At 50.3% G+C, this 11,107-nt stretch overlaps 1 protein-coding gene across 1 annotated transcript; it reads right to left on the reverse strand.

The window, feature by feature from the left end:
• Positions 1 to 179: 179 nt before the first annotated feature.
• On the reverse strand, positions 180 to 1,106 carry LOC311198858 (olfactory receptor 14A16-like; the record flags this gene model as incomplete). Its single annotated transcript, XM_084272877.1, has 1 exon — positions 180 to 1,106. One exon carries the CDS (start codon positions 1,104 to 1,106, stop codon positions 180 to 182), a length of 927 nt encoding a protein of 308 aa, XP_084129003.1.
• Between the last annotated feature and the right edge of the window lie 10,001 nt (positions 1,107 to 11,107).

Below are 11,107 nucleotides of genomic sequence, written 5' to 3' on the forward strand. Positions count from 1 at the left end.
ACACAGTGTCTGGGTCACAAGAGACACCTCGATACTGGATTAGGAATGGGATGAATGTGCACCATGTTATTACAGTTTAAACACCATAGAAGGAAAAAAACCCTACTAAATAGAGACTGATCCTAACGTCAGTTACATGGCCAGAGATATTCATAAGAAAATGAGCAGTTCTTTGAGGCTTAGATACATCCAGTGCTCAGTTTCCACACGGCATCCTTGAGCTCCTGGTTCCTCATGCTGTAGATGAGGGGGTTCACTGCTGGTGGAACCACCGAGTAAAGAAATGACACTACAAGGTCCAAAAATAGGGAGGAGATGGAGGGGGGCTTCAGGTAGGAGACCATGCCAGTGCTGAGAAACAGGGAGATCACAGCCAAGTGAGGGAGGCAGGTGGAAAAGGCTTTGTGCCATCCCTGCTGCGAGGGGATCCTCAGCACAGCCCTGAAGATCTGCACATAGGACACCACAACGAACACAAAACACCCGAAAGCTAAAAAGGCACTGACCACAGTGACTGCAATCTCCCTGAGGTAGGCATCTGAGCAGGAGAGTTTGAGGATCTGGGGGATTTCACAGAAGAACTGGTCAACAGCATTGCCATGGCAGAGGGGCAGTGAAAATGTATTAGCTGTGTGCAGCACAGCATTGAGAAACCCACTGCCCCAGGCAGCTGCTGCCATCTGGACACAAGCTCTGCTGCCCAGGAGGGTCCCGTAGTGCAGGGGGTGGCAGATGGCAACGTAGCGGTCATAGGCCATGACAGTGAGCAGACAGTACTCTGTTGAGAGCAAAAATAAAAAGAAAAATATTTGTGCCACACATCCTGTGTAGGAAATGGCCCTGCTGTCCCACAAGGAATTGGCCATGGATTTGGGAACAGTGGTGGAGATGCAGCCAAAGTCAAGTACAGAGAGATTGAGGAGGAAGAAGTACATGGGGGTGTGGAGGCAGTGGTCACAGGCTATGGTGATGATGATGAGGCCATTGCCCAGGAGAGCAGCCAGGTAGATGCCCAGGAAGAGGCAGAAGTGCAGGAGCTGCAGCTCCCGTGTGTCTGCAAAGGGCAGGAGGAGGAACTGGCTGATGGAGCTGCTGCTGTTGAACATCTGCTGCTGTCAAGTGTGGAGACCTGTCAAAGGATAAAAAGGTCGGGAGAAGTTATGGAACTCTTCTTTGAGGGTAACAGTTTCCAATTCACATTAACTCCCTGTATTCAGGAGGACCTCCCTTTTGGGAGGTCTGCTTTGTGCTGGCTTGAGTGTGCCACTGCTGGGAGGAGGGTTGGCTGTGGGCTCTTGAGAACTCAGTCCTGCCTTGCAGCAGTAAGGAAATAGAATATGGCCTGTTCTCAGACTAAATGCCCTGTGGATAGGAATGAGCTTTTCAGCACAGTCTCTCCAATTTCACCCGAGGGCAGAGCAGAGCTTTGGAGCTTTGGTTTTCTCCTGACTGAGAGCTGAGGAATCCAGTCTCACAGGGCAGAGCTCCAAAGCCCTCCTGCAGTCTCATCCTATCCAAGGAGGATCTCAGGTCCCCGCTCCCAGCCAGGGACACACAGGGCTCAGTGCAGCTGCCCACACACAGGTGATGAGTGGCATTGCCACAGCCTCTGTGCCGAGATGTCTCCTGCATGGGGCTCCTCTCTGGGGCACAAGAGTCCCTGTGAGAGCGGTGCCATTGTGGGAGGCAGCTGCAGCCCAGCAGGAGGTGCCTGGAAACCTCAGTCCTACAGATGGGATTCTGAAGTCTGGGTCAATCAGTGCCAGCCCTCCACTGGATTTGCCCAGAGCCCCAAGAAACGGTGGGAGAAAGGTAAACAAAAACAGGAGGAGAAACAGCGAGAAACATTCCCCATGCGGCTAGAAGGACAGGCACTTAGAGGTTATTTCTCTCTGGGACAAGGACCCTGCACCATATTTCCATGTGTCGCACTTTACATCCACCGCTTATTTCCACAGTGCGAATGCAGCCATGTCCAGGAGAAGACAGCTGTCCTGACCTGTCCCTCTGATTGGGCAGAAGGGCATCCCTTCCAGGCAGCACTTTCTGGTCCTAGAGAGAACCTGTCCTCCTGACAGACCCCACACACTGTCCCATGTCCCAGCTTTAGGAGATCCCTCCAGGAACAGAACCTGCATTGCTCTGTCACCCACAGACATACCAGGCAGAGTGCTGTGGAGATTTCTCCTCCAGTGAGCTCTCAGCATCCGGCAGCTCTCTCAGCCTCACAGGTCTCCCCTCAGTGCCTACAGGCAGTGTCCCCAGCCCTGTGTGCTTGGCAGAGGAGCTGCTCCTGGGCAGAGCTGTCTCTCTACAGTGCTGCTGGGTTGCCATGAGCTCCCCCCATCCCAGGAGCCTGACCAAGCTCAGCAGGAGAAGACCAGTTCTTGTAGGCTCCCTCCTGGTGCCTCAGGCCTCATGGGGATCATTCTGTGATCTCAACTCTGACATTCTCAGGATGTCCATGCCCAGAGGCTGGGGGTCAGCACTTGGCATTTCTGCTGCATCAGACCAAGCCAGGGTGTCCTCAGCATCAGAGCTGCCTGTGCTGTGCCTGTGTTTGTCCTCATGGCCTCCAGCTGTCTGCTCTAACGAGCCCATGTGGAGGCTTTGTCAGGAATGGCTCCCAGTGGGGCCTTTTAGTGCTTCAAGGTACTTTGGGCATTACTCCTGACTTGGACTTCTTGAGAGGTTTCTTCACTGTCCTCTTGGTATCTGAGGTCTCTGGACTCACCAGAGATACAATGGGGCTCATTAACATCCAGAAAGCCCTTACAAGCATGGCTCTTCATGTCATTTTCTTTCAAAATTTAAGACTTGTATAAATAATTGGAGAGGTTTTAATTGGGTGATGAAACAATCACAGTAATTTCACAATGGAGGATTTTTTCATAGAAAAAAAAAAAAGTGTCTGTCATTTTTTAGTCCATGGAAGATGTCTTAACAGCATTCTACAAGTGATGTTTGTCCAGAGATCTCGTAGAGGGTTCTGGACAGGATGGGAAAGCAGTCCCTTGAGATCCAACCCTGTCTGAAGAACCTTGCTCATCCCAGACCAGCAGCTCCCTCACTGGCCTCCTGGGACTCCCAACACTTTTCCTGGCATCATCTATGTTCACAGGCAGAGACAGATTTCTCTGACAACAAACAGCAGTTCAACAGGACACAGTTCAATACCCATGAAATCTCTCTCCTCAGCTGCTGCTACGGCCAAGCAGCGTGTGAAGGGGGTCAGCTTTCAGGGGAGATTCTCTCCCAGAAGTGTTTCAATCAGATACATAGAAAGGTCACTTATCAACACACTGAACCTCTGACAGAACAGTTCATTAGACTTCTTGAAGATGAGATGTTTTCCAACTCTCTGAAGCTCAAAGTTTATCAGCATCTGAATGACCAAAGAGCGAGTGGAGGGGGAAACCTTTGAGCAAAGTGAAGTGCACACATCAGGGTAGTATGGAGAAGGTGTCCTTGGGCATGGCTGTATCACCAGGAGAGGTGGAAACACCTCAGTGATGAGGGTGATGAAGAGACAGACTGGGGGTAATGCAGGTTCAGGGGAAGGTGAGTATGACACTTCCTGGAAATTCCCAAGTCGTGAAGTGATTCAAGGAGTCAAGTGATTCAGCTGATGAAGATGCTTGTAAAGTGTTTATAAAAATGAATTTAAAAAAAAATAAAGGAAAACTTTTGGCTGTTTGCAGACAGACGTGATGCAAAGAGAGCACAGCTCGTCATTCCATAGTGTCAAGGTCACACAAGGCCTGGAGATACTGCATGAGGAATGGGATGACTGTGGCCCATGTCATTACAGCTTAGACAAACCAGAACAAACAAGGCCCACGCCTTTTGAAATACCAACAGGGATGGTGACTCCACCACTTCCCTGGGCAGCCTGTTCCAATACTTGACTACCCCTTCAGGAAAGAAATTCTTCCTGATATGAGAAATAAATCTCCCCTGGAGCAACTTGAAACCATTTCCTCTCATCTCAACTCTGTTCACCACAACTTTTTGGGCCCGGCCTTCAGCCAGTTTCTAACCCAGCACAGAGTATACCCATCAAATCCATTAGATGCTATTTTCTCCAGCAGGATGCTGTGGGAGGCAGAGATGAAGGATTTACTGAAGTCCAGGTAGATCACATCCACAGCCACTAAGCAGGTCATCTTGTCATAGAAGGAGATCAGCTTCCTCAAGCACATTCTAATCCCACGCTGACTGGGCCTGATCACCTGAGTGTGCTGCATGTGCTGCATGATGGTACTCAAGATGATTAGTTCCATCCCCTTCCCCAGCACTGAGGTCAGGCTGACAGGCCTGTAGTTCCCTGGGTCCTCCTTCTGGCCCTTCTTGTAGATGGGTGTCACATGTGCCAGTTTCCAGTCAGGCAGAACCACCCTGATCAGCCAGGACTGCTGGTAAATAAGGGAAAGTGGCTTGGGGAGCACTTCTGCCAGCTCCCTCAGTGCTTTCGGGTGTGTCCCATCCAGACACATTGACCTTTGCAGACCTAATCGGGGCCTCAGTCTACTTCCTGTCCCCATCTTTCCACTCTGGGGTCTGGGAATGGAGAGACAACTGTTCTTACCACTAAAGATTGAGGTAAAAAAGGCATTCATTACATCAGCCTTTTCTTCATCATCCATCACAGTTGTTCCCCCCTGGATCCAATAAAGGTGGGAGATTCACTCTGTCCCATATAATATTAATGTATTCTATAGATGCATTAATAACAAAAGGAGGGCCAGGGAGAATCTCCCAACTTCATTGTAGGTTGCAAACAAAACATGAAAGGGCTGAAAAAGCTTTCTGTCCAGAAAACTCTTCAGGTAGCCCACTAGCCGCCCCGGGAACCTTGGGAGGAAGGGCATTCCTAGCCAAGGGAATGGTCCTATAACACCAGACATCATTTTCTGGCTCTACCAGTGTCCACATTCAAAAAAATGTTAAGCATCCAGTAATAGCTGTCAAACAAAAGGTTTGAGAGCTGAAATAACTGGGGAGCCCTAAACTTCCTCTGACAGGGGGATCAGCCTCAGTAACTTCGGGGCTCAGAGCTTCTGTGTCTGAGGGAATGGTCTGCAGAGAGCCTGGTGTCATTTTCGGGCTCAGCCTGTGTCCAACTTCAAAAATGCCAAACGTCAAGAAAGAGCCCCAAACAAAAGGTGTGAGGGCTGAAAGATGTTTCTGGCCTGAAACCTCCCCAGGTAGTAGAATAACAGTGCAACAAACCTTGAGGCTCAGAGCATTCCTAGCCAAGGCAATGGTCCTAAGAGTGCCTGACATCAGCTTTCAATCTGCCAGTAACAACCTCTAAAACTGCTAAACCTCCTGCAACAGGTCTCAAACAAAAGAAATGAGGGCTTGAAGATATTCCTGGCCTGAAACCTCCACAGGTATCCCACTAGCAGCCCCCTGGGCTCAGGGCATATCTTCCAAGGAACTGGTCCAAACTCTATCAGAGACAATATTCCCGATCTAAAAGCATCCAAATTTGAAACTGGTAAATGTCCAGTAATAACTCTAAACCAAATGTGTGAGGGCTGAAAACACTCCTGGCTTGAAACCTACCCAGATGGGACACTAGCAGCCCTGTTAACATTTCAGCTCAGGGCTTTCGTGTTCAAGGGTATCATCTTAACAGTCCCTGCAGTCATTTTCAGGCTCTACCAGCGTCCATCTTCGAAACCTCGAATCAACCAGTAACAGCTCCCAAACAACAGTGCGAGAGCTTAAAGATGTTACTGCCCTGAAACCTACTCCAGGTATCGACTAGCAGCCCCAGCAACCGTTAGGATTAGGGCATTCCAAGCAGGGAAAATTGTCCTAACAGTGCCTGATGTTGTTTCCAGGCTCCACCAGTGTCCATATTTTAGCCTTCTAAATGTCCAGCAATAGTTCCTAAAAAAAGGATTGAGGGCTGAAAGAGGTTCCTGGCTTGAAATCTCCCTTGTTAGCACTCTAGCAACCCCAGTAATCTTGGGGCTCAGATTTCTCCTTACAAAGGTAATGCCAAAACAATGCTTGATGTTATTTTCGGACTCTCTAAGTGTCCAAGTTTGAAACTTCTAAATGTCCAGCATTAGCTCCCAAACGAAAAGGGGCAAGGGCCAAAGATGATCCTGGTCTGAAAACTCCATAGGTCACCCACTAGCAGCAAGAGTAACATTAAGGCTCAGCACATTCCTAGCCAAGGGAACGACCCTACTGGTGCCTGACATCATTGCACAGTTCTGCAGTCCTCCACTTTTTAAGTTGCTAAACTGCACAAATGGCTCCAAAACAAAAAGGTGAAAGGGCTGAAAGAAGTTCCTGGCCTGAAACCTCTGCAGGTAGCACAGTAGCAGCACCAGTAACCTTGAAGCTCAGGCTTTTCCTTTCCACAGGAACAGTCCTAACATTGAGTGACATCACTTTCAGGTTATATCAGCATCCAGCTTCAAAAATGATAAACCTCCCACAAGAGTTCCAATCAAACTGTGTAAGGGCTGAAAGATGTTATTGGCCTGAAACCTCCCAGGGTAGCCCACCAGCAGACCAGGTTACCCTCTGGATCAGGGCATTCCTAGCCACAGGAATGGTCCTAAAGTTGACTGACATCTAATTCCGACTCCATCACGGTCAAACTTTGAAACTGCTAAATGTCCAGCCCTCCCAGGGTAGCCCACCAGCAGACCAGGTTACCCTTGGGATCAGGGCATTCCTAGCCACAGGAATGGTCCTAAAGTTGACTGACATCTAAATCCGACTTCACAAGGGTCAAACTTAGATACTGCTAAATGTCCAGCAATAGCTCCCAAACAAAAAGAGAAAGGGTCTAAAGAGGTTCCTGGCCTGAAACCTCCCACATTATTCCACAAAACATCACAAATTTAAACAAGTACTAAATACAAAAATACCAATCTCCCTGGGGTAGGCATCTGAGCATGCAAGCCTGAGGATCTAGAGGATTTCACAGAAGAACTGGTCAACAGCATTGCCCTTGCAGAGGGGGAGGGAAAATGTATTGGTTGTGAGCAACACAGCATGGAGAAACCCACTGCAGCTCCCCTGTGTCTGCCAAGGGCAGGAGGAGGAAGTGGGGAATGAAGCTGCCATGGGACATTCTCTACCTCTTTGCAGGAAGCCCTGTGGAAGGAGAACAAGGCAGTTAAAACTTGGGACACTGTTCACTGGCAGCATGGGGCTCTGATGTGAGCTCTCCAGATGCCAGTTTGTCCTTGCAGCAGCAGGTCTATCATTTTTAATATCTAGGATCATTTCTGGATTGTGGTTTCCACTTCCCCCAACTGCAGAGCAGAGCTTTGTGGATTTCTTTCCCCTGATATTGTTCTCTGGAAACCCTGAGAAATGCCCAAATGCTCACCTAAACCCCTTCCTTTCACAGGTGGAAAGAGATCGCTCCATGCCTGCTCCAGGTCTGGGAGTCTTGTCTCATGGGGAGACACAGAAAAGTGATTCTCCTGCCCAGCTCTGGTTTCATCAGGAGAAATTACTCTGCTGGACAGAAGGATTTCTCCCCAGCTGAGGGAGGCAACATCAAAGATGAGAACAGAGAATGATCCCCATGAGGCCTGAGGTACCAGGAGGGAGCCTAGAAGAACTGGTCTTCTCCTGCTGAGCTGGTCTGTGCTCCTGGGATGGAGGGAGCTCATGGCAGCCCAGCAGCACTGCAGAGAGACAGTTCTGCCCAGGAGCAGCTCCTCTGCCAAGCACACAGGGCTGGGGACACTGCCTGTAGGCACCGAGGGGAGACCTGTGAGGCTGAGAGAGCTGATGGATGCTGAGAGCTCACTGTAGGAGAAATCTCCACAGCACTCTGCCTGGTATGTTTGTGGGTGCAGGTTCTGTTCCTGGAGGGATCTCCTAAAGCTGGGACATGGGACAGTGTGTGGGGTCTGTCAGGAGGACAGGTTCTCTCTAGGACCAGAAAGTGCTGCCTGGAAGGGATGCCCTCCTGCCCCATCAGAGGGACAGGGCAGGACAGCTGTCTTCTCCTGGGCATGGTTGAGATGTGCCCAGGGCTGTCCTTGTGAGCAGGGTCCTCGTGTCCCAGGGGCTGTGTGCTGGGGCAGGGACTCTGCTGCTGCCAGGGTCAGCACTCAACCTCCCTGCTGGGCTTTCCACAGGGATATAGACAGCACCTCTGGGTTAAAGCAGTGACCCAGGGAAGGGCAACGTAAGGTCCTTCTGCTGTAAGAAAGTGCTGCATGGGTCAGCTTTGCTCCCAGCCAGAGCTGATCCTTGAGAAATTCCAAAGGGAATATTTCTGCAAAGGCAGAGTCTTTGCTTTGACTTTTCCTCTCCTTTGGGCTGTGCTGAGTGTGGTAGATGAGAACTTATTTCTCCCCTTGAGAATATGCAGTGAAACCTTGATTCTCATGAAGATGTTGGAGCTTGGGCTGAGTCTGCACACACAGAGGTTCCCAGGGCAGTGCCCTGATGACAGGAGGGGTCTGCAGAGCAGAGCTGAGCACAGGGCAGGTTGGATGAGGTCTGTAAGCACAGAGCGGGAGGTGAGATAGGCAGAGAGAAGCAGCTGCAGGGACAGCTCCAGGGAGCAGAGACACTGTCAGGGAGGGAGAAGGAGTTACTCCCAGTAATGCCCTGGCAGTGGGGATTTGAGACCTCCCTGACATCCGTCACACTGCAGACACTTTCCCACAGCAACCCCCTCGTTTCTGTCACCCGGAAGAGACTCGTCAGCCAGAGTTTCAGGGTTTCAAGCTGAGTCTTCTCTTTGTTAGCCTGATGCCCATTGGGGAGAAATACGTGTGCCTCTGCCTGTCCCTGTGCTTCCAGCCTTGGCTGGAACATTCCTCGCTGTTTCCCCTCATGACATTGCTCCCTTTGTCACACCCTGGGGCTCTGGGCCCATCCATCCTTAGGGCTTGCACTCAGCTGACCCTTAATTCAGGACCCCCATCTGTAGGAATGAGGACTTCCTGGGGGCTTCTACTGGGCTGCAGCTGCCTCCCACAATGGCACCACTCTCCCACGGACTCTTGTGCCCTAGAGAGGAGCCCCATGCAGGAGACATCTCGGCACAGAGGCTGTGGCAATGCCACTCATCACCTGTGTGTGGGCAGCTGCACTGAGCCCTGTGTGTCCCTGGCTGGGAGCGGGGAGCTGAGATCCTCCTTGGGTGGGATGAGACTGAAGGAGGGCTTTGCAGCTCTCTCCTGTGAGACTGGATTCCTCAGCTCTCTGTGGGGTCCAGTTTCTTCTATGGGGAACAGCAGGGTGTGATCACAGAGCGTGCAGCACAGGGCAGCTGAGAGCAGGGCTGATGGACAGAGCAGTTCTCCCCACTCTGCACTCAGGGGAAGGTTTCACTGGCACTGCAGCAGCAATGTCAGGCAGTTCTGACAGAAGAAACACTGCTCAGTATCAGTCAGGAGAAAACCAAAGCTCCAAAGCTCTGCTCTGCTGTCAGGTGAAACTGGAGTGACAGTGCTGAAAAGCTCATTCCTATCCACAGGGGATTTACTGTGAGATCACACCATCCTTATATCGACTCACTGCTGCAAGGCAGGACTGAGTTCTCAAGAGACCACAGCCAACCATCCTCCCAGCAGAGGCACGCTCCAACCAGCAGAAAGCAGAGCTCCCAAAAGGCACCTGTCAGAAATCCTCCTGAATACAGAAAGTAAGTGTGAATTGAAAGAGGCTATCCTAAACGATGAGATCAGTAAATTATCACTGCACTTTTTCCTCCTTGGACAGGTCTCCACACTTGATGGCAGCAGATGTCCAACAGCAGCAGCTCCATCAGCCAGTTCCTCCTCCTGCCCTTTGCAGACACACGGGAGCTGCAGCTCCTGCACTTCTGCCTCTTCCTGGGCATCTACCTGGCTGCCCTCCTGGGCAATGGCCTCATCATCATCACCATAGCCTGTGACCACCACCTCCACACCCCTATGTACTTCTTCCTCCTCAACCTCGCTGTTACTGACCTTGGCTGCATCTCCACCACTGTTCCCAAATCCATGGCCAATTTCCTGTGGGACACCAGGGCCATCTCCTACACAGGATGTGTGGCTCAAATCTTTTTCTTTTTATTTTTGATCTTCACAGAGTACTATATTCTCACTGTCATGGCCTATGACCGCTACGTTGCCATCTGCCACCCCCTGCACTACGGGACCCTCCTGGGCAGCAGAGCTTGTGTCCACATGGCAGCAGCTGCCTGGGCCAGTGGGTTTCTCCATGCTCTGCTGCAGACAGCCAATACATTTTCCTTCCCCCTCTGCAAGGGCAATGCTGTTGACCAGTTCTTCTGTGAAATCCCCCAGATCCTCAAGCTCTCCTGCTCAGATGCCTACCTCAGGGAGATTGCAGTCATTTTGGTTGGTGCTTGTTCAGGTTTTGTCTGTTTTGTGTTCATTGTGGTGTCCTATGTGCAAATATTCAGGGCTGTGCTGAGGATCCCCTCTCAGCAGGGACGGCACAAAGCCTTTTTCACCTGCCTCCCTCACCTGGCCGTGGTCTCCCTGTTTCTCAGCACTGCTGTGTTTGCCAACCTGAAGCCCCCCTCCATGTCCTCCCTATTTCTGGACCTGGTAGTGTCATTTCTTTACTCGGTGTTTCCACCAGTAGTGAACCCCCTCATCTACAGCATGAGGAACTAGGAGCTCAAGGATGCCATGTGGAAACTGAGCACTGGATGTATCTAAGCAGTAAAGAACTGCTCATTTTCTTCTGCATATCACTGGCCATGTAACTCACGTTAGGATCAGACTGTATTTAGTAGTGTTTTTTTCTTTCTATTTTGTTTAAAATTTAATAACATGGTGCACATTCATCCCATTCCTAATCCAGTATCGAGGTGTCTCTTGTGACCCAGACACTGTGTAATGACAAGCTGTGCTTCCTTTGCATCATGTTTCACTTGAAAGGTGCACATTTTTTTCTTTAGTTATGTTTCTCCTGGCATTTATAAAAATTTACAAACACATTGTCATCACCAGACCCACTCCACTAATTGTCTGAAATGGCAATGCTTTCCCACCATGACAGAACAGGAATTTCCTGTGCCCTCTGTACCATGGAATCATCCAATCACTTGGGTTGGAAAAGACCTTTAAGGTCATCGAGTCCAACTACA

The sequence above is a fragment of the Gallinula chloropus genome (genome assembly GCF_964237585.1).
Source record: "Gallinula chloropus genome assembly, chromosome: 19".
In the NCBI taxonomy this organism is placed as follows: Eukaryota; Metazoa; Chordata; class Aves; order Gruiformes; family Rallidae; genus Gallinula; species Gallinula chloropus.